The sequence below is a fragment of the Scardinius erythrophthalmus genome, assembly GCF_964197995.2.
Source record: "Scardinius erythrophthalmus genome assembly, chromosome: 10".
Classification (NCBI taxonomy): Eukaryota; Metazoa; Chordata; class Actinopteri; order Cypriniformes; family Leuciscidae; genus Scardinius; species Scardinius erythrophthalmus.
In genome coordinates, this window is record NC_138230.1 from 3,599,110 (window position 1) to 3,623,842 (window position 24,733).

General features: G+C 41.9%; 1 protein-coding gene and 1 pseudogene across 2 annotated transcripts in view; one reads left to right on the forward strand and one right to left on the reverse strand.

Annotated features, from left to right (window-relative positions):
• Window positions 1-24,733, reverse strand: part of LOC308697131 (NLR family CARD domain-containing protein 3-like) — a 327,315-nt pseudogene that overhangs the window by 53,508 nt on the left and 249,074 nt on the right. The window lies entirely within an intron of this gene.
• On the forward strand, window positions 14,297-15,382 carry LOC308696800 (4-galactosyl-N-acetylglucosaminide 3-alpha-L-fucosyltransferase 9-like; the record flags this gene model as incomplete). The annotated part of the gene is made up of 1 exon (XM_081375702.1): window positions 14,297-15,382. The coding sequence occupies one exon, from the start codon at window positions 14,297-14,299 to the stop codon at window positions 15,380-15,382; it is 1,086 nt and encodes a 361-aa protein (XP_081231828.1).

The following is a 24,733-nucleotide window of genomic DNA, read 5'->3' on the forward strand; positions in this document are numbered from 1 at the left end:
CAATCTGTACTGTAAAAAGTGACTTGACTTGAAATAATTTTGTCAGATAAATATCTTCACTAAGTTTTATTTTCCTTATATTTTGATGGTTTAAGCAAACTTGTAGGGTCATAAAAAAAACAATAAAAAAAGTCCGCACATCACTTTTAGCCACTAATGTGTTTGGTGTGGTCAGTGCCACAATAGTGATATTAAGACCCTGCTTACTGTGGAATGATGAGCTCAAGTCAGTACTGCTGCTTTTTTCCAGTCAGCAACAATGTAATTATTAGTTTCCTTTCATTTCTTTGCTATAAAATCAACTCCGTCATCATTTACTGTAACTCCAATACATCATATTTTCATTGAAAAGTGTGTGGCCTCCTCCTCTCTGCTGTCATCTTGTTACTCCTAACTAGGTTAAGAGACCTCTTCAGCTCTCTTAAATAATTTAGGAGCTGAGACCCAGTCTTGACACTTAGGAACCTTTATGAATCACACTTATTCTTAAGTCTAGGAATAAAAGTAAAATGACGTCATTCTTAGAATTTTGACAGACTTGAGACTAAAATTTTACTCTGAGTGGCTTTATACATACGGCCCCAGGCCTCTTCTCTGGTCCAACCAGCAATAGCTTCTCATTATGTCCAGGACCAATCCTAAAGGAGGAGAAGACAACAGCAGAAACCACAACAGACAAAACGTAACAACTGTGATGGATTTTAATTAATCAACTTTAATTAATCAACTAACATTTGTTTTTCTTGCAGGAATAACATTCATATGCTTTTAATGTGTCCAAACTCTTTGGGGAAAAACTTGTGACTGACTGTATGTGTATAAATACAGAAAGGGGAACTGAAACTAGACATGACTAGTTCGAAAAAACCTTGTGATAAGTAATCAGAAAATCAGAGTTTGCTTATGCCAGTCACAGAGGGAAAAGATTGGGGCTTATCATATTGAAGGTGACATGTTAATCTTATTTGTTTTCTTGATTCTATAAAAACTGTTGTATCTGTGTTTTTCGGTGGGATTCTCAATAGAATTTGTCTGAGATCCTCCGGCCTTGCTTCTTGGGAGAGATTCCCTGAGAACTGCTCGGGAAGATCTCCTGGCCGTGATTAAAAGCATTTAAAGGACATTTGCTAGAGTTTGTCTGTCATTTATGCTGCGCAGCGAGAAAACTAGTTTAGGGAAAACAAGTTAGTACAGGTGATCTATAGAGTGGGGACGTAAGGAACGAGACCCAATAAATAGAGCCAGGTAGTCCGGTGATCTATAGAGTGGGGACGTCGGGGACGAGACCCAATAAATAGAGCCGGATAGTTAGGTTAAGGAAAAATATCCACCACACAACGTAACAAAGTATATTTTATACTTTAAATGAACGTAAACAGTTGGGGAAAATAAGATGCGTGTCAATATATTTCATCTGTGCCTTAGGTTTCTAAGAGGACAGCAGTGTTGTTAATGTTAATATAAATCAAACAACAAAAGAAAATCATTACATTTACATTAATGCATTTAGCAAACGTTTTATCCTAAGCGACAAAATCACTCACTGCTATTGTCTTAACTTTTGTAGCTTTAATAATCAATAATTAAATCATACAATGAAGACTATGCAATGTTTTATTTTCACTTTTTTAATTAAATTTCTGTGGTTTTTCGTGTTGATAATCTCCTGATTGTTTTTTCCTTTGAGTTATTGTTTATTAAAGGTTTACTGCCGTGACTATATATTGGTATCATGATATAAGCCTAGTTAAGGATTGATGTGAAATGTGTTTGTGTGTCACATTAATGTCAGCAGAACCACAGTAAAACCTTCAGTAAAGGCGCGGCTGAGATGTTAACAGTGCTGGTTGATCTTTCACAGGTCGTCATCGTTGCATTGGAGAAAACTTCGCCTACGTGCAGATAAAAAACAAACTGGGGCCGTATGTATAAAGCCAATCAGAGTAAAATTTTAGTCTCAAGTCTGTCAAAATTCTAAGAATGACGTCATTTTACTTTTATTCCTAGACTTAAGAATAAGTGTGATTCATAAAGGTTCCTAAGTGTCAAGACTAGGTCTCAGCTCCTAAATTACTTAAGAGAGCTGAAGAGGTCTCTTAACCTAGTTATGAGTAACAAGATGACAGCAGAGAGGAGGAGGCCACACACTTTTCAATGAAAATATGATGTATTGGAGTTACAGTAAATGATGACGGAGTTGATTTTATAGCAATGAATTGAAAGGAAACTAATAATTACATTGTTGCTGACTGGAAAAAAGCAGCAGTACTGACTTGAGCTCATCATTCCACAGTGAGCAGGGTCTTAATAGCACTATTGTGGCACTGACCACACCAAACACATTAGTGGCTAAAAGTGATGTGCGGACTTTTTTTTATTGTTTTTTTTTATGACCCTACAAGTTTGCTTAAACCATCAAAATATAAGGAAATGGTGTCAATCCAGGAAGATCAATAATACTGTTGAAAAAATTGCAAACTACAGCTACAGGTTTTTTTTAAAAACTAAAAAGCTCAAAGGAGAAGAAAAAAATCATACATTGTCTGCAACATAGTCAGTTATTAATATTTCATTGTCCTCTCTTGTTCATTTGTTTGACAGCCATGGCTAAAAATGATGTCTGTACAGTTTGACATGTTTAATTGTGTTATCACAAATAAATAATTGACTCCAAGCACAACTACACAATATGCGTACAAAATCTTTAACACATTTTTAATACTATTTGAATAAAGGGTGAGTGTCAATTTTCCTTAGCCTCACTTTTGGCCAATACTATATGGCAGTTCTTTGACTTTCCAATTGATCTTCAAATCTCGCAGTAAAATAAAGCCACTTTATTGAGTATTTTGGGCTTTCCTGAGTTGTTGGATCCATTGATGGAACTCATGTTTGCATAATTGCTCCAACTGTAAATGAAGAGACAGGCATCAATAGAAAAGGGCTTCCACAGCATAAATACTAATTTGTGATAATTTTGCACAATGCACTGCAAAGCATTTTTTTAATAAATTTAAATATTAAAGCTTCAGTGTCTTAATTAAATGATTTTATTATAATTAGTTTAAATGATTGGTGTCATGCTGCAGTGACCTCACCCTTGCAGGCTCACTATTGGCTGATTCAGTGGTTGAGGGCGGCCATTTTGGGTTGACATCACTGTAGTCCTTAGTTCACAACACTTAAGTCCCACTTCAGTAAGCACTTAAGAATCAGTCTTATACTTTACTGAAAGTTGCTTTTAGCTGCTTTATAAAAGTCTCTTACTCTTAGAAAAGTCCTACTCTTTACTAAGTATTTTCTGACACTTAAGTCAAAGCTTAAGACTATTCTTAAGAGCATTTCTTAGAAGTTTTATACATACGGGCCCTGGTCGACGTTGCTGAGACTTTACGACTTTGCTCTGGTAGACGGACAATTTCCTGCTGTGAACCACACCACCATGATCCACACACCGTACAACCCCGTCATCAGATACACACGGAGGAACACACACACTGTTAAATGTTTCTGTTAATTTACGCCCAAATTTCAACATGATTAACCTGTTATTTTTAATAACTGCGCCTTACTGTTAAATTTAGGAAATATATGTTAAATAACACCTCATTTTTGTTATTTAACACCTCATTGTTAAATAACACCTCATTTTTGTTATTTAACCGCAAAATCGAAAATTCAAGCAAAGATGTCGGATAGAGTAAGATCATGATGGTCTGGTATGTTTGGAGATAAATGCCGATATGCAATTTTATGCTTATTATAAAAAAAGTTATTATTTATCAGTGGAGAAGTTAGCAATTTCATTTCGTTTTTTTTTAGGTTGCTAAACAATGACTGATTCAATCAATAGTCGACGGTGCAATCCATTACTAACAAACTAGCCTAAATATTGTATGCATGCTGAATAAAGATTAGACAAATTAAACATCTGATTTCTCTACTGCAAATGTTATCAAGAATAATCTTGCATAGCCCATTCCATAGACAGAAATAAGAAAGTTTGCGGTGTTTTCTGTGCATGCGCAAACGTGTTTGTTATCGTGGGTGTAATAGCCTTTTATTACCCTATTAATACCCTACACTCCGGATTTTACGCGAGACGGCTTAAACATTTAGTTGAGGAACTGCGCTCCCAATATATATGTGTGTGTGTGTGTGTGTGTGTGTGTGTGTGTGTGTGTCTGTCTCCCCTGTTCTTTCTGAACACGGTGTAAATATCCGTATGACACGCAGCACGCTTGCAGGCGCCCGCGCCTCTTTATTATGTCTATTGGCGCCACTACCTGAAATAACATGATCATACAGTATTTTTTGCAGTCTGGGAAGGAACGTAACAGTTAGAAGACGGCATTTGAACCTGCAACGAACACGGAGATCCATGTCGGAAGATCGCGGTGGAGATATCGACCAAAATCACAATAATCCGGTGAGATTAAAGCTTTTTTTGAAAGTCATGTATAGTTTGAACATTTATCAGTGATGTTGATGTATTACTAAACGCCACGGACTTACACCACATGAAATGAAGTAACTTAGCTAGCTAGCTAGCTGCTAATGAGCCAAGGTGATTCAAGCTAGCAACATTTCAATAGTTTGTCCATTAATTTTAGAAACAATGCGCGTATTTTAATGTCCATTTATGTATACTATCTAAATCTAAACAATAGGCTAACGTTAGGCCTATAAAGTTTAAGTAAGTTAGCATTCCCGTGGTCAAGTTTGTGTGGCATTCTTGCCATATGCACGTCAAATCAAACGGTTTACAATCTATTTACTGATTAAGTTAGCTGTTTATGATGCTAGATAGTTGGTCAAAGACTGTATTTGATGAATTCATGTCAGCTGCTCGTCTTTGATGGATTATAGCTGTTTGGGCTACCAGACATGCTGGCGTGACGATTTTATGTGCAGGTTTTAGCCTATTAATGAGGTAAATCCAGCAAAAACAGCTATAGCCTAACGTTACTGATCGGGCTAGTGCAATATCTAACGTTAGCTATGTGAACAGCTAACGTTATTCTCTTTTAATTGCATTGGCATAGTGCACCCTATTTTGTGTTTTTGTGCTGTTTTGATTATCATTGAGTTGTAGATCAATGTTTACATTTGATTTGATTTTATTACAGATGCAGATGCAGGGTACCATGACAGCACAGAACCAGGTGGAAATTTGAATGGTTTCTTACTTGCTTTAATCTAGCAATTTACTGCTAATCTATCAATAAGTCTAATTGGCTTGCATAATGTTTTCTTGCCAAACTTGTGGACAACAGATGATGTCGAGCTGTCCTATCAGGTCATCCATCTTCGTCTGTCTCACTTTTCTGAAGATGTCTCAGGACTCATTGTTCTTGCAGATGTAAGTTCCCCTACACACAAACACACACACACACACACCTCTCTCTGCCTCTGTTTCTCACACACACACACACACACTCCTCTCTGACCATCTATCTCTCCCTCACTTTGCCTCTATATCTATTCCTCTATCTTTACCTATCTTTCACTATCTCTCTCTTTTTCTTTACCTACCCTGTATCTATCTCTCTGTTGTATCACTCTCTCCCTATCAATCTATCCCTATATCTTCCCCTATTTCTACCTCTATCTCTCCCTCTTTCTCCCTCTCTCTGTCTCTCCCTCTATATCTGTATCTATCTAACTCTCTCCCTCTATCTCTTATCTATCTCACTTCCTATCTATTTATCCATCACTATCTCTCTTTGTATCTTTCTCTATCTCTCTATCTATATCCCCCTCTCTCTTTATCTATATTTTCCTGTCTCTCCATCTCTCATTCTATCTATATATCTATCTCACTCAGTGGTAGTCTTATGTCATTAATATTGTGTTTAAATTGTTCTATGTCCTAGGGATATGCCACTGCAGCTGACCTTGAGAGTTCACACTCTATACCTGCCACTCCTCGTCTGATACTTCTTGGTAAGTTGGTTTTAGATAGGACAGTTGGCTTTGGTGTTGTATGTAGTGAATTCAATGATATCAAACTAAACTGTATTCAAAATGAAAACTAAAACAGAAATTTGACAGTTTAAAACATTTCTGTTTCAGGAGAAATGGAAAGCCGCTTCCAGCGCTGGATGCTCAGCCTTGAGGGCCAAATCATTTGTGAAGGGATCCAGTCCACCTTTGTGACAGGGCTGGCATCTTTTTTTACCCTGTTTTTACATCTTTAACCTACAGTACGAAGCCTATGTGTAACATTTTTATGTGACCAGGAGTCACAGTGTATATCTTGCACCGACACAGTGCAAAGCCAAACGCAAGTGTCTTTGCTAGTTTAAGACAGACGCAGTTGTTATTTTTCGTCCAGCGACCACAGATGTCAGCAATGAACATGATATACAGTATATTTCTGTGATTAGTCTGATCCATGTCTGCCTACATGTGTAAGTATTTACCTTTCAGTGTTTGTATTACAATAAAAAAAAGTTAATTTCAACATGGAACTATTAGTTTTCTTTCACTTAAGTGTTATCTGATGGATTATGCCTATTCTTGTATCAACTCAAGCTAGAATATGTCTATAACAATCAGTGGTACACGTCACTATGCTAAAAATAATTAAAATATTTAATGGAAACAAAATAAATGGTGATTTAACAGGAAAATAATGGTAACACTGCTGCCAGTTGTTTCCTGTTTTTTTCTGATTCACAGTAAATTCCTGTTGAAAAACATTACGGGGAGTGCACTGTAAAAAAACAGTAACAGGAATTAACTGTTAAAATTACAGGAAAATAATGGTAACCCTGCTGCCAGTAATTTCCAGTTATTTAACAGGGAAATAATTAACAGTGCAGTTTCAGTTCCTCAGTTTCACAAATGTTGAGTTGGTTAACATTCATCAGATTCTGCAGGTTGACTGATTTAGTCTGCCGTCTCTTACTCAGATCTTAAACATTGTGTTTTTTATTTAATAAAACAAAATTCAAATAAAAACTTTTATTTTGCCCAAACTGAACTGCATTGCCCAGATACTCAGTGACACACTTTCAGAAACCACCAATGCCAAGTCTTGGCATAGACACATTTGCAATCACACTATATTTCCAAAATATTGTTGTCTAAATGTAATTGTCTCTAATTGTACCATTTTGCCCAACATAGTATAAAAACAAAACTCACTGTTCCCTGTTAACTTACTTTTTAGCATGCAAATGCAATGAAAAAGTATAAAAGTTATTTATTTCTTCTTCTCTTTGATAGAAACTGAATTCACCACTGTCTGTCACGACACCATTCTACAGACTAACCACACAAGGTCTACATCTGCAGCGCAAAACCACACAAAAAAACCCTCCTGCCTCTTTATTTTCTAACTTTACTGTGCATTTATCAATAATTGTTCTTTCCTATTCCTACTTACCTATTTCTTTCCTGTTCTACCTCAAAAACATAAACTAACACATCCAAGGCTGCCTAGTTTAAGTTAATGCATTCATTATTCATGCAGTCCAAAAACAAAAGGATTAAGTTAACTTTCATTTTACAAACATAAGCAGAGCGAACGTAATACAATTAAATGCAAAAGACATTTAAATAAAAATTGGATTTAGGTTCATTCAGTAATATATAAAAAAAAAAAAAAAATTTCGTCAGTTGTTATTTGTAGGTTATCATTTTTTCTGTGTTTCATCTGTGGTGAATGTGATGCAAAGCTGTGGGAGGGATTAAGAGCTGAGAAGATCTATTGTAAATCTATCACTCATTGACAATTGCAGCATTTTTGTTGTATTTCTGGAGTATAAAGAACTTGTGCTGGGATTGTAACGAAAGATGATTTAAGACTGTGGGATTATCTGACAGAACATCACAGGTGAGTCTCAATAAGTTCTTATGTAGCTCCTCATTTAATACTAAAACCTCAAAAATATCATCAAATTTACTGTAACTCTGAAGAAATAATTAAAAAAAAAATTACTGTAATAAATGAATACTTATTCAGCAAGGATACACTGATCAAATGTGACAATAAATACACTTATAATGTAACAAAAGATCAATACAGTTTGCTTTTTTGAAATTTATATTCATCAAAGAATCCTGAAAGAATTTATGTCATGGTTTCCACAAAAATATGAAGCAGCAAAAACAGTTTTCAACATTGATAATAATCAGAAATATTACTTGAGCAGCAAATCCGCATATTAGAATGATTTCTGAAGGATCATGTCAGGGCTCAGACTAACAGTAGCACCAATACGGTGGCACTACCACCTGGTATGGTAGTATCAACAATAATTAATTATCAATGATAATATTAATTACTAATATTACATGTTTTTTCCTCTTGGAACTGCATATTTCACAGTAGCTTGAGGGTATGTTTACATGACAACGATGTAGTAAAAATGGAAGAGTTTTATCTTTGTACAGATGACAACATTATTGACCATAGGCCAGTGGTTTCTTTGTAAAGAAAGACTAATACACGTGCATGCCCGTATCGTTTTCAAAAGTTTGGTTTTCAGACCACCAAAACGGCATTGTAAATGTACGGCCAAAACAAAGGTTTTAGTTGAAAATGGTGTCGTGTAAACAGTCCCTGAGATGCTGATGTAAATTTATTTTCATTATTAAAACATTAATTATTTGTAAAAGCTGTAACAACCTAACTTTTATAGAGTACAATATAAATACTTTGAGTTAGAACTCTACTCTTATTCAAATTTGTCTTCCATATTTGTAGATCATGATAACCACAAGCATTTCACCTCAGTCCCATAGTAAAAAAGGAACTACATCGTGTCTAAGGGTTTGACTAAGGGTTTGAGCTCTCCTGACTCTAGTCTTCTGGGACCACTGGCCTCGGGACCACTGAACTCGGGGCGCCTGACTCAGACGCTCCTGGGCCAATGGATTTGGGACCTCTGATAGAAGGGTATTTAACTGCACAAGATGCGCCCTCCTCTTCCACTTCCGGGGCACAATAGTGCATGACTGACCGTTTCTGGGATGACTTGAGCAGACTCGACTGACTCTGGGGTGACTTGAGCGGACTCGACGGACTCTGGGGTGACTTGAGCGGACTCGACTGTCTCTGGGGTGCCTTGAGCAGACTCGACTGACTCTGGGGTAAATTGAGCGGACTCGACTGACCTTTGGGGTGACTTGAGCGGACTCGACTGACTCTGGGGTAAATTGAGCGGACTCGACTGACTCTGGGGTGACTTGAGCGGACTCGACTGACTCTGGGGTGACTTGAGCGGACTCAACTGACTCTGAGGTGACTTGAGCGGACTCGACGGACTCTGGGGTGACTTGAGAGAACTCGACTGACTCTGGGGTGACTTGAGCGAACTCAACTGACTCTGAGGTGACTTGAGCAGACTCGACTGACTCTGGGGTAAATTGAGTGGACTCGACTGACTCTGGGGTGACTTGAGCGGACTCAACTGACTCTGAGGTGACTTGAGCGGACTCGACGGACTCTGGGGTGACTTGAGAGAACTCGACTGACTCTGGGGTGACTTGAGCGGACTCAACTGACTCTGAGGTGACTTGAGCAGACTCGACTGACTCTGGGGTGACTTGAGCGGACTCAACTGACTCTGGGGTGACTTGAGCGGACTCAACTGACTCTGGGGTGACTTGAGCGGACTCGACTGACTCTGGGGTGACTTGAGCGGACTCGACTGACTCTGGGGTGACTTGAGCGGACTCGACTGACTCTGAGGTGACTTGAGCAGACTCGACTGACTCTGGGGTGACTTGAGCGGACTCGACTGACTCTGGGGTGACTTGAGCGGACTCGACTGACTCTGGGGTGACTTCAGCGGACTTGACTGACTCTGGGGTGACTTGAGCGGACTTAACTGACTCTGAGGTGACTTGAGCGGACTCGACGGACTCTGGGGTGAATTGAGAGAACTCGACTGACTATGGGGTGACTTGAGCGGACTCGACTGACTCTGGGGTGAATTGAGCGGACTCGACTGACTCTGGGGTGAATTGAGCGGACTCGACGGACTCTGGGATGACTTGAGAGAACTCGACAGACTCTGGGGTGACTTGAGCGGACTCGACGGACTCTGGGGTGACTTGAGAGAACTCGACAGACTCTGGGGTGACTTGAGCAGACTCGACGGACTCTGGGGTGACTTGAGAGAACTCGGCTGACTCTGGGGTGACTTGAGAGAACTAGACAGACTTTGGGGTGACTTGAGAGAACTAGACAGACTCTGGGGTGACTTGAGCAGACTCGACTAAATCTGGGGTGACTTGAGCGGACTCGACTGACTCTGGGGTGACTTGAGCGGACTCGACTGACTCTGGGGTGACTTGAGCGGACTTGACTGACTCTTGGGTGACTTGAGCGGATGGGGTGACTTGAGCGGACTCGACTGACTCTGAGGTGACTTGAGCGGATGGGGTGAATTGAGCGGACTCGACGGACTCTGGGATGACTTGAGAGAACTCGACTGACTCTGGAGTGACTTGAGCGGACTCGACGGACTCTGGGGTGACTTGAGAGAACTCGACAGACTCTGGGGTGACTTGAGCAGACTCGACGGACTCTGGGGTGACTTGAGAGAACTCGGCTGACTCTGGGGTGACTTGAGAGAACTAGACAGACTTTGGGGTGACTTGAGAGAACTAGACAGACTCTGGGGTGACTTGAGCAGACTCGACTAAATCTGGGGTGACTTGAGCGGACTCGACTGACTCTGGGGTGACTTGAGCGGACTCGACTGACTCTGGGGTGACTTGAGCGGACTTGACTGACTCTTGGGTGACTTGAGCGGATGGGGTGACTTGAGCGGACTCGACTGACTCTGGGGTGACTTGAGCGGATGGGGTGAATTGAGCGGACTCGACTGACTCTGGGGTGAATTGAGCGGACTCGACTGACTCTGAGGTGACTTCAGCGGACTCGACTGACTCTGGGTTGAATAGAGAGAACTCGACTGACTCTGGGGTGACTTGAGCGGACTCGACTGACTCTGGGGTGAATTGAGCGGACTCGACTGACTCTGGAGTGACTTGAGCGGACTCGACGGACTCTGGGGTGACTTGAGAGAACTCGACAGACTCTGGGGTGACTTGAGCGGACTCGACTGACTCTGGGGTGACTTGAGCGGACTCGACTGACTCTGGTGTGACTTGAGAGGACTCGACTAACTCTGGGGTGACTTGAGAGGACTCGACTGACTCTGGGGTGACTTGAGCGGACACAACGGACTCTGGGGTGACTTGAGAGGACTCGACGGACTCTGGGGTGACTTGAGCGGACTCGACTGACTCTGGGGTAAATTGAGCGGACACAACGGACTCTGGGGTGACTTGAGTGGACACAATGGACTCTGGGGTGACTTGAGCGGACTCGACTGACTCTGGGGTGACTTAAGCGGACTCGACTGACTCTGGTGTGACTTGAGAGAACTCGACAGACTCTGGGGAGACTTGAGAGAAATCGACTGACTCTGGGGTGACTTGAGCGGACTCGACAGACTCTGGGGTGACTTGAGCGGACTCGACTGACTCTGGGGTGACTTGAGCGGACTCGACTGACTCTGGTATGACTTGAGAGAACTCGACAGACTCTGGGGGGACTTGAGCAGACTCGACTGACTCTGGTGTGACTTGAGAGGACTCGACTGACTCTGGGGTGACTTGAGAGGACTCGACTGACTCTGGTGTGACTTGAGAGGACTCGACTGACTCTGGGGTGACTTGAGCGGACTCGACTGACTCTGGTGTGACTTGAGAGAACTCGACAGACTCTGGGGGGACTTGAGCAGACTCGACTGACTCTGGTGTGACTTGAGAGGACTCGACTGACTCTGGGGTGACTTGAGAGGACTCGACTGACTCTGGTGTGACTTGAGAGGACTCGACTGACTCTGGGGTGACTTGAGCGGACTCGACTGACTCTGGTGTGACTTGAGAGGACTCGACTGACTCTGGGGTGACTTGAGAGGACTCGACTGACTCTGGTGTGACTTGAGAGGACTCGACTGACTCTGGGGTGACTTGAGAGGACTCGACTGACTCTGGTGTGACTTGAGAGGACTCGACTGACTCTGGGGTGACTTGAGCGGACTCGACTGACTCTGGTGTGACTTGAGAGGACTCGACTGACTCTGGGGTGACTTGAGCGGACACAACGGACTCTGGGGTGACTTGAGAGGACTTGACGGACTCTGGGGTGACTTGAGCGGACTCGACGGACTCTGGGGTAAATTGAGCGGACACAACGGACTCTGGGGTGACTTGAGCGGACTCGACTGACTCTGGGGTGACTTGAGCGGACTCGACAGACTCTGGGGTGAATTGAGCGGACTCGACTGACTCTGGAGTGAATTGAGCGGACTCGACTGACTCTGGGGTGAATTGAGCGGACTCAGCGGACTCTGGGGTAAATTGAGCGGACACGACGGACTCTGGGGTGACTTGAGCGGACACAACGGACTCTGGGGTGACTTGAGCGGACTCAACTGACTCTGGGGTAAATTGAGCGGACACAATGGACTCTGGGGTGACTTGAGCGGACTCGAAAGACTCTGGGGTGACTCTGGGGTGACTTGAGCGGACTCGACAGACTCTGGGGTGACTCTGGGGTGACTTGAGCAGACTCGACTGACTCTGGGGTAAATTGAGCGGACACGACGGACTCTGGGGTGACTTGAGCGGACTCGACTGACTCTGGGGTGACTTGAGCGGACTCGACAGACTCTGGGGTGAATTGAGCGGACTCGACTGACTCTGGAGTGAATTGAGCGGACTCGACTGACTCTGGGGTGAATTGAGCGGACTCAGCGGACTCTGGGGTAAATTGAGCGGACACAACGGACTCTGGGGTGACTTGAGCGGACACAACGGACTCTGGGGTGACTTGAGCGGACTCAACTGACTCTGGGGTAAATTGAGCGGACACGACGGACTCTGGGGTGAATTGAGCGGACTCGACAGACTCTGGGATGAATTAAACGGACTCGACAGACTCTGGGGTGAATTGAGCGGACTCGACTGACTCTGGGGTGAATTGAGCGGACTCGACTGACTCTGGGGTGAATTGAGCGGACTCGACTGACTCTGGAGTGAATTGAGCGGGCTCGACTGACTCTGGGGTGAATTGAGCGGACTCGACGGACTCTGGGGTGAATTGAACGGACTCGACTGACTCTGGGGTGAATTGAGCGGACTCGACTGACTCTGGGGTGACTTGAGCGGACTCAACTGACTCTGGGGTAAATTGAGCGGACACGACGGACTCTGGGGTGAATTGAGCGGACTCGACAGACTCTGGGATGAATTAAACGGACTCGACAGACTCTGGGGTGAATTGAGCGGACTCGACTGACTCTGGGGTGAATTGAGCGGACTCGACTGACTCTGGGGTGAATTGAGCGGACTCGACTGACTCTGGAGTGAATTGAGCGGGCTCGACTGACTCTGGGGTGAATTGAGCGGACTCGACGGACTCTAGAATGACTTGAGCGGACTCGACTGACTCTGGGGTGACTTGAGAGGGTTCGACTGACTCTGGGGTGAATTGAACGGACTCGACTGACTCTGGGGTGAATTGAGCGGACTCGACTGACTCTGGGGTGACTTGAGCGGACTCGACTCCAAAGTCCTCAGTTGCTCCATCTCCCACTGTGGCAGGGGATCATCCAGACAGACAGAGGGGCCGCATCATCGTACTCATGGCCCTTAGCCATAGTCCTGAAGAACTGGATAAGAGGAGCACATGGCCAACACAAACAGAGACAGAGCCATGTGCTCAGACACAAGACAAACAAAGAAACGTAAAAAAAAAGGAAAAACAAGAACGTTCAATCTGTCAACTCAATGTGTAATCTGTAGTAACCTTGCTTTAGTGCAAGATTTTGTCTTAAACACATCCAATTTGTTGATCTCCAAATAAGCAGATCAGCTGTTTTTAATTACTTCATGACCAATAATACATTAAAACACACACACACACACACACACACACACACACACACACACACACACACACACACACACACACACACACTCAAAAGTAACCCTAAAAAGTTCCATTAAAAAAACACTTGTAAGGATGTGAAAAAATGTGTTTTATTGCCCATTTTTGGTCCTATTAACAATAAAAAATCATTGCAACCTGGGTTATATCTGTGTCCTTGAAACCATGTGCCCTTGAGTAGCCTTTCATGGATTATGAAAAAAAAAATCTTCCTAAGATATGAATTATAGAGCTAATCAGAGCAGTTGTGACACAAATCTAGAAATATATTTAAACACCAGCACTTACTCATGCTCTCTCCACAGAAAGTCAAAGATGTGCCAAAACATCTCCAGATGCTATAAGAACCTCTTCATCGCAGTGGCTTTGGTTATATTTGTCTCACTAATAGTTTGGTTAAACTGTCCATCCGTTCCCAAACATGTCTGTGGAGACATCTGCATCAATGCTCTTAAGACGCAAAATCAAATCCAAATAGCGGCTTCATCGCAGGGAGGCGATCTAGACACCATTCTCCTGATCTGGATGTGGCCTTTTGGGCATCCGTTTGATTTAGGACTCTGTAGTTCAATGTACGACATCCACGGCTGCCACTTGACAGTCGACAAGAGTCAGTTTAACAAAGCACATGGCGTTTTATTTCATCACAGAGACATCTATGGGGACTTGTCCAACATGCCGAAACTGCCACGACCTCCATTCCAGAAATGGGTCTGGATGAACATGGAATCTCCCAGTAACTCAGGACAGCGGTCAAATCTAAACAATCTGTTTAATCTGACCACGACTTACAGACACGATTCAGACATCATGGTCCCTTACGGGCAAATCTCAGAGAACACTGGTGGAAAGAAACATGATGAAATCCCGCATAAGAATAAACTAGTTTGCTGGATTGTAAGTAACTGGAACTCAGACTTTAAGCGTTCAAAATACTATGCAGAGTTAAAGGCACACATTAGTATAGAAACCTACGGAAATCACTTCAACAGGCGCATTAGTGATCAAGCTTATTCAGATGTGGTGTCCAGCTGTAAATTCTACCTGTCCTTTGAGAACTCCATCCATAAAGACTACATTACAGAAAAACTGTACAAACCTCTATCTCTCGGCACTGTTCCCGTGGTCCTCGGCCCATCCAGGAAGAACTATGAGGAATTCATACCAGGAAGTGCCTTTATCCATGTGGATGACTTCAACTCCCCCAAAGAGCTAGCTGAACATCTTAAGCTTCTGGACCAAAATGATGATTTGTACAGGCAGTTCTTCACCTGGAAGGAACATTTTGTTGCAAGTGCAAGCATCTTTGGTCCTGAGCAAGCCTGTCATGCTTGCGATCATATCAGGAGAAACAAGAACTATAGAGTAGTTAATGATCTTAACAGCTGGTACTGGGGTTGACAACTGATGTTAACAATAGACATCAGTCACAGATGCCTTTTCCGTCATGGACAAAGTTTTTTTTGGCAATTTTTTTTTATGTCATAAGCCGCATTTCCACCTAAATTACCCGGAACAATCTGTCCGAGGAATATCCCCCCCCCCCCCAGCCCATGTTCAATGCATGTTCACTGCATGTTCACAATAACAGTTTAAATAAATAAAATAATGATTTAAACTTTGTTTCACTTATGATATACAAATTTAGATTAAATATGACATTCTCATTAATGGGATTAAACACTTTAATTGCATGAAATCATTACTGAGGAGTTACCAAATTTTTTTTTATATTCATTCCATGTATAAATATTTGTTGTGGATGCCATGCTTCTGAACGCTTTTCCTGTGGCCTGTTGTGTTTTAATGTTTAACTACAGAGAGAATTGCTTATCGTGATAATAGGCTAGTTGCACATGGCCGCCATTTTGGATTTCGGATCAGCGAGTGTGCGGGTAGACACTTGGACTTATAAATATCTGGGACTTCTACTGGATGACAGGCTGGATTGGACAGCAAATATGGACTCTCTCTGCAGGAAAGGGCAGAGCTGTCTGTACTTCCTGAGAAGGCTGGGGTCCTTCAACATCTGCAAAAAACTACTGCAGATGTTTTACCAGTCTGTGGGGCAAGCAGCAAGAAGAGAGATGCTGGTCGACTGGACAGACTGGTAAGGAGAGCTGGCTCAGTAGTGGGAACAGTGAACAGTAGTGGACTCTCTGCTAACAGTGGCAGAAAGAAGGACCCTGGACAAACTACTGTCCATACAGGACAACGTCCACCACCCTCTGCACAACACCTTCATCAGGCAGAGGAGTGTGTTCAGTGGCAGACTACTGTCCCAGCTCCACCAACAGATTTAAAAACTCTTTCGTCCCACTGGCCATTAGGCTGTACAACAGCTCCTCATGGCAGGGAGGACAATAGACAATTGGATAATTTCTACCTCCCTCTGCACTCTTTACCTCAGTTTACACTGTTTACTGTTTTGCACTGTTTCATTGTGGCTATTGTGTTATAAGTTAATTTTATTTTAATAGGTTTAATGTATGTTTAATTTATGTATGCTACTGGATACTTGAATTTCCCTCGGGATAAATAAAGTATATATCATCATCATCATCACTTCCGGTTTCGCATTACGCCCGGTGCAGGGAGCCGGAGAAAGCCGAAAATTATCTTTTATAGTTGTTTATAGAATCAATTATCACTTAAAATACTACTAAGATCCATATTACTATCACACGAGCCAATGGCAATTAAATGCATGGATGCATAGTCAGAGTAATGAATGAAATACAACGAACACGAACAGAAGATTGTATTTCACTCATGCTGCACATACGCAGTTATGCCTACTGTAAATATGGAGTTACAACTACGATTAGAGTTGTTTGCATAAAATGCACCGTGAACATTCACACGTTTTCCCTGTGATAGGCTACAATTTATCTCCATAAATACTATTTTCTCAATTCTTATATATTTTCTCATATATTTTTACTTACTTACATAAATTGCTCTATCAATATTATCATCAAATATTTTACATTTACATTTTTAACTGTAGGTACCACAAACAATTTAATATAGGTAAGTTTGTGTATATTTTACACGTAGTACAATACTGTATGTGCTGCTTATAAACACCAGACAGATAATGATTTTCTTTACTCATCTCACTTGCACAAAATAAATGCAGTAATAGAAAGCATAGAAACGCACAGGTGAAATACACTGAAAATTATATGCATTTAAAAATTTGGTCGGGTTGAAGTCATCCCTCCGGATCTTCTGCATCCACTCAGCCTGTACCACAGCAGTAATAAAGAAAGAAAGAAAGAAAGAAAGAAAGAAAGAAAGAAAGAAAGAAAGAAAGAAAGAAAGAAAGAAAGAAAGATAGTAGGCTAACCTTATTTCCAGCAAAAATATACTTGATAAATATATCTCTATTGTTAAATAAATTACTTGTATAAGGTTTTGGTCATATGGCCCACTTGTAATCATGTTAAATAATACAATATTAACCAAAATAATAGTGATTATAATTTATGCCATAATCGAGCAGCTCTATGTCACAGTCTTATATAGGTTTTATTTTATACAAAGCAAACTGCAATGAAGGAAACATTTTGCAAAACAAAGATGTAAGATTAAACCATTCTTTTCAAAGCAAATTTGTCAGTTCGACATTATAAATAAATGATTTACATACATTTGTTTTGTGCATACATGAAGGCCTACTGTATTATCCTTGTTGCTCTTGTCATGAAATAAAGTTTGCTTTTACTGGAATGCTATTATTTGTGGGTGTCTGTCGTATCTGAAACTCTGCTATTGAGATCAATGGAAATACTAATGCAAAACTACATAGCTCTCTCCGAGTAGCATAAACCTCCCTGCAACGCTCATACCACAGTGTGTGTGTGTGTGTGTGTGTGTGTGTGTTGCTGAACAGTAGTTACCCATCAATGATACTTAACCCTTCAATGGCACTTAGAGCTGACCAAGTAGGCTACACATGTTTGAGTTGGCAAAGACTTGTTAACTTTATTGCAGAGTTAATTGTGTTGCCCGTTTAACACATTTAATGTGTTAATACAAATGTGTTAAGAATTTTTTGCCACATAATCAACTAAGGCCCCGTCCACACTACTGCATTTCCGTTTAAAAACGGATATCTTTTGCAACGTTTGCACCTCCCGTCCACACTAAAACGGCAAAAACGGAGACCCAAAACGGAGAAGTTTAGAAACGCTGCCGACCCGTTTTTCGTTTTGAATCTCCGGAGGGCGTTTTAGTGTGGACGGTTCAAAACGGAGGACTTTAGAAACGATGACGTAGTAGAGTCTCACGCTCGGCTCTATGATTGGGTGTCATCAGTCATGGCGTATATCTTTGCTAGCAGCTGTTCTCCAAGTAAATTCTGCATTTTACAATACTATAACTGCCTACATGCACCAGAGGCAAGCTATTATTCAAGCGATCTGTGACAATTCCTGTGTGCAGCGGCGGTATCGACCGTACATGGAGCGTCGGTTTTGGGTTAACCCGGGAAGAACCAGAGCATGGTGGGATAATTTTATCAATGAAGATGTGTTTACACCGGCACGCGCATGCCCAGTGTTGGTGAATGGTCACGTGATCCGCGTTTTCAGTCGTTTTAATGTGGACAGAGATCAATTCTAATACGCAGCTAAAACGCTGGTGTGGACGGAGATCGTATTCGTTTTAATTCTCCGTTTCTAAACGAAAACGCAGTAGTGTGGACTACTAAGGCATAAGGACTTGAGTTCACACCATGTTGCCAGCTTTCACACATTTGCCGTGAAATAAGCTTTCAGTCAGGGTTCTCAAGTTTCACACATTGTCCGTGAGACACACCCAATTCAACCAGCTCACACGCTCACACGCCACACTGTGTATTTCTCACACTGAAAAGGCAATGCCAACCAAGTTGTCTTGCAAGCTTTATAGTCCAGTCATTTTAAGCCAAAATGGGGGTCAACCTTGAATAAATTGCAACAGAAGCAAACTCAACTGATTTTGTATCCTCAATATGTCCTGAGTAAGGGAAAAAAAGTCCAGAAGAATCCCATAAGGGGAAAGTTTCGAAAAAAGACCCAAATATAGTCTATTCATACGCCTATTAATTTTCTCACTTGAATAGGGTAAAACATTTTAACCTTTAGATATCACCATGAAAATTACTGATAGTTGATTACTTACATCAAGACAAACAAAAAATGTATTACAAGTTTTTTTTTTATTGTTTGTTAACATGGACAAACGGTGCATAATCTAATTACGTATGTGCTAATTTGCATAAATACCACAACAGATCTAAACATTGGGTATAGCCAGGAGAAAATGTCTTGTTGAATCTTGTTGACATATAACAGTAAAATACTTAATGTTAAGGTCTGAATGGAACCCATTTAGGCTACCCATGAGCATTACGTAGAGGCAGGAAGAAGTACTTTAAACCAGCCTTTATTCATTATTATTGCAGAGATGGGGTTTGGGTCTGTGGGACTGTTTCTGGGGATTCACTTTTTATTTTGCCTACATTTTGTCTTCTGCATTCTCCTTACCATTGTCTCCTATTCTTCCCTCAGACTCGCCCCCCAGAAACAGTCCCAAGTGGTTAGAGGCTTTGAGAAATGAGGTCATATAATTATGAGAAAATGAAAGTGTTTTTTTGATATTAGATGTAAACCTGTTGTGAGAGACTGATTGTGAAACCTTTAAAATAGCTTAATGGGGCACTTTAAAGATGTAATGGTAAAATCAAAGTGCGGACCATTGCAACATATGACAATTTTGCATTTGGAACATTATTTGACCCATATTTTGACATTTTATTTTAACAAAAGTTATTTGAAACATTAAAGTAGACACTTTTATGCAATATGCTTATCATGTATTTGAAACCACTTTTGTAAATTTAATTTGATTCAAAAGCATATTTGTAGTTGATGCAACATTTCAACATTAAGGTTGGTTTGAAAATATGTATGCTTTGGAAAGTGTTGATGTTATTTCTAATATTGTTTATACAGCCTGAAAGATATAGTGGATTTGCTTTTTTTAATGACCATATACGTTTTATGTAGCCTGCTATGTGGCCGCGCAGATGTGTTTACTATACAAAACTCAAACCCAACCAAACATCTAAAAGGGGATTCTTTTCCGACCGCGTATGAGAAAGACGCGGCGTTATGTCTGGGGTTTCCGTTTGTGGGCAGGTAAGCAAAATCTATACAGCAAGTAACAACAGGAAAAGAACAAAAAAGGAACACTTTCAAACAGTTCGCCACGTACGGTGTGAATCACAATGTTCTATAAAGAAACAAACCAAAATAAAAGATAATAGTCACACTTCCGTATCTTCTTCCCCCCAGTAAGTCCTCTCTCACAATAATCAATTTGTGTTAATTTTCCCTTTTCAGCTTTAATTGTAACGTTCTCAAAAAATAAAACAGAATATCCAAAACAGGGTTGCCAGATTGGGCGGTTTACCAATCTATTTTGCGGGCAAAAATGGGTTTGGGCGGGTGGATAAAAATTGGGCTGGTTTCGGATCAGTTCGGCGGGGTTTTATTACCGAAACACCGGCACTTCGGATCCTTCTTCCTGCGACCCAGTGTTCAGCAGGCAGCAGTCTCACTCACTCACTCAAACACAACTTTTGTAAATTTAATTTGATTCAAAAGCATATTTGTAGTTGATGCATAACATTTCAACATTAAGATTTGTTTGAAAATATGTATGCTTTGGAAAGTGTTGATGTTATTTCGAATATTGTTTATACAGCCTGCATGAAAGATATAGTGGATTTGCTTTTTTTAATGACCATATAAGTTTTATGTAGCCTATGTGGCCGCGCAGATGTGTTCACTATACAAAACTCAAACCCAACCAAACATCTAAAAGGGGATTCTTTTCCGACCGCGTATGAGAAAGACGCGGCGTTATGTCTGGGGTTTCCGTTTGTGGGCAGGTAAGCAAAATCTATACAGCAAGTACGTACGTACATACGTTCCCCCTAACCTCACAACAGACACTCCTCTCCTCCTTCCCACTACCTTCAGTGATGCACGCGCCCGCCCCTCAAACAACAACACACTAGATCGCGGGGTTGATGACACTCTCTTGGTCAGCGGCAGCGCCAACACAGATTTGAATGTTACGATATGATTTTGTCAAAGGTTTAATAGACAGACGAAATGGACTAAGATCGCGTGGGTGTTTGAATCAAGATCACAGTCTTTTAAAGATGAATCGTGCAGCTCTATAACGACACATTTCATCCTGAAACGTTTTTGAAACGAAAGTGGATAACTTCTGTCAACCGAGCAAGGGCAAAAATAAAGCAATTTAATTTGAATTAATATCTGTAATATTCTGTAATAAAAAGATCTATTTTAAAAAACCTAGGTGAATCGATTTTTTTCTCCCAACCCTTATACTGTATGCATGTTTCATGTTGCCATTTGAAATAATGGAAATGTTAAAGTGGGTTATTTTTTATGTCCATATATCCACTCAATGTTTTTATGTTACTGAATGCTTCCAAGCGACTTTTATTGACAATAAACAGACTCATTGATAGCCTAAGTTGATCGCATTATTTTCCGTAATAGAATAGTCTGACTGAGGTACATAGTCTGACTGAGGTCTGACTGAGGAAAAATGGGTAATTTTAAAGTGATTTACAAATTTTAACTAAAATTGTTAGTGATTTCAATGTGTTTAAACGAAAAACAAGCCACAAAAAAAATTTGGGCGTTTTTTTGTGCATTCTCGCGGTTTTTGACGAGGTTTTGGGATGGAAAACCTTGCTGGCATCTGGCAACCCTGATCCAAAACTGTTTATGTGAGCACTTATACCCCAAAAAAACAACGGTAGTGGCTTTTTATGCTTTTCTGTAAGGCGCACCGTCACCGTGGAATGTATGATCGTTCCACACAGAAATCTCTGGCACTCGGGAGAAATACGGAATCCGTGCGATCAATCTCTGCTCTCTTTCCCCTTTATCTTGCGAACAAGTGAGATGGTCCTCACTGCAGAACACGAAATCCAGGGGGAGGAGTTGGGTCCAGATCCAACTCCTCCCACCTTACATATACCTAAACCTACCCATCTCCGCTCCCTGATCCCTAAACCCACCCCTAAACCTACCCATCTCCACCCCTTAGATCTGGATCCAACTCCGCCCCCTGGATCTCGTGTACTGCAGTGAGGTGCTACTGGAACAAGTTGGTGTTATGGCGCTTTTCCATTACCAGTACCAGCTCAAATCGACTCGACTCGCCTCGCCTCGGCTCGCTTTTCGCTCCGTTTTCCACTGAAGATAGTACCTCCACAATAGTACCTGGTCGCCATAGCGACGCCGCAGGAAACTGCCATGACTTAATCTTTTACGCGAGACACACCCGCTACCCACGCACACAGGACAATGAAGGAAATCGAGTGTATGCTGTTTTTGGATGTTTTTGTTTTTGCTGTTTTTTATTCAGGATACTTCGTCTGGCGCGTGCAATGATGACGCAGTGAATAGTGACGATTCTCTCTGACCAATCAGCAGTCTGCCATGTTTTCACGTCACATTTTAGTATCGCCTCAGCTCGCTTAGAACCTCGCCGGAGGTGGTACGAAAAAAAGTACCTGGAAGCAGGTACAGGTACAACTTTTACACAGTGGAAAACCAAACAGAGCCGAGTCGAGATTATATATTTACTAATTTATGATTATTCTCTCTTTCACTCGCTTATTTCCCCGTGAGGGGGTGCACCGTTCCTGGAGGTACTGCAATACCAGGTCGATGCGTGGAGTGGACGGAGCAAGCCCCTATTCCATCTCCCTGATCAAAAACAATTTAATATATGGTCCCCGCCGGGTAGGGGACGTATCAGATATTAAACTGATAAGAACTGATTTTTTTCTTTTTCTTCTTTTGAACAGTTTTAGTGTCACAATTTGTTACAACTTACAACCAACCAAATACATCATGTTCTCAATAAAAAAAATAAAAAAAACACACAGTGGGATCATTAAAACCAAGATTGTGTATGTATGTGTGTTTTGTTTCTAAAGTCCTTGTTTTTGTGTTTTGTTTGTAGAATCCATGTGTATTTTAAAGAGTCTTTGTCGTGGTGGTGTTGTTAAAATGCATCAAAAACATTTTTTAGAGGATAAAACCAATCTTAAAATAAATACATATAAAATGCTAAAAGAGGAAGTCGTCTGTTGTGCAGGACCAGGGTGAGTCCTTATCAAATTTTCCATCACTCCTCTCCGGCCGAGCGCTTCCAGTGCCCAGCGGAGGTCCCCTCCCTCCGGCCTGCTGGCCCGCTGTTCCCGTAGCCGGAGTTGGTGAGGGTGCATCTACGGGCGGCCATGTACGGTGGTGGCCGGGACCTCTTCCGTGCGACCTCAGCCCCCCGACGTCCGGCTCCTCCTGCAGCGTTGATCTTACTAGTTGCTCGCAAGCGTACGCGTTTCCCCACCAGCAGGTTTCCGGTGGTCCAGATGGCATCCTTGATATGGTTGAGGGTGAGCCAGAGCGAGGTAAATTGTTTTGATGTCATCTCCTTCAAGCCCTGACCCACCCCCAGGATAGTGAGCTTGTAGTCCACCTGGGCCCCACCCGCTGGCAGGCACGGGAAAACCAGGGGGCTGGTCCGGGCCCACAGGTCCCAGAGGTCCGCACTCCCAGAGCAGATGTCGCACGGTCTCCGGGCAATTACACCCGGGCGGACCGTGGGCAGGTTGAGTCTTTGGCCATGCCTCTGGGGTGCATAACCGCCCAGTACCTGAAAGAGGTGGTGCGAGACTCGGTCAAATGCTTTTTCAAAATCTAAATTTATGGCTACAAGCCGAATGTTTCTGTCCCTCACATAACAGATGGCATCTCTAATCATACCACCGTATGTGGATCCACGATAAATAGAAGTAGGCCGTATGCATAGAGCGATAATTTGTGCTTTCTATTAGGGTTGGGAATCGAAAATCGAATACTTGAAGTCAGGAATCAGATACTCGTAATAAAATCGACTTATCGATTTCTTTGTGAGCATTTCAATAAGACTTTAAAGCATTCAAGCGTGAGACGACTGTTTTCTGTGCTGCAAGCCTAATATGCTGCCGTCTCTATAATATCACTAATCAAACAACAAAAGACTCACTCGCTTTGATTGAATAACTATATTTTATTATAAAGTGCAGTGTTATTTTACATTTGATTACAGTTTCTGTATCTGAATACCTGAAAATCTTAAAGGTGCCATATTGTCCTGGCTTTTTTTCATGATAACAGAGGTCTAGGGGCAATGAAACTACCATGTACGTTTCAAAACAGTCAATCCACAGACAAATGCACACAGCCAGCATAAAGTAGCTGAGCCTTTCCACGAGTTGTGACTTGCGTAAAAATGTGATATCAGAACTAATCAGTCACCGCCTTAAGTCTCACCCCGAGCAGTGCCACCGTCCCGCACTCCTTTTGCCCAATCTCAGACAACATCTCTGTTGAGCAACAACAACACGGAGACATATAGAGAAAACACTGTTCAATCGATGGATGTAGAGACCAGGGGCCTCATTTATAACTGGTGCGTCGCGCAGAACAGGCCCTGAACGAGCCGTACGCTACTACGCCACTTCACACGCACAGGTCGTGATTTATAAAAACAAACTTGACGGGAAAATGTGCGCACCTGCACGCAAACTCTGACCCATGCGTACGAGCATTCTGGAGACGGAGATGTTTGGCGACACTGATGGTGAGCTGGAGTTAATGGCTTTTT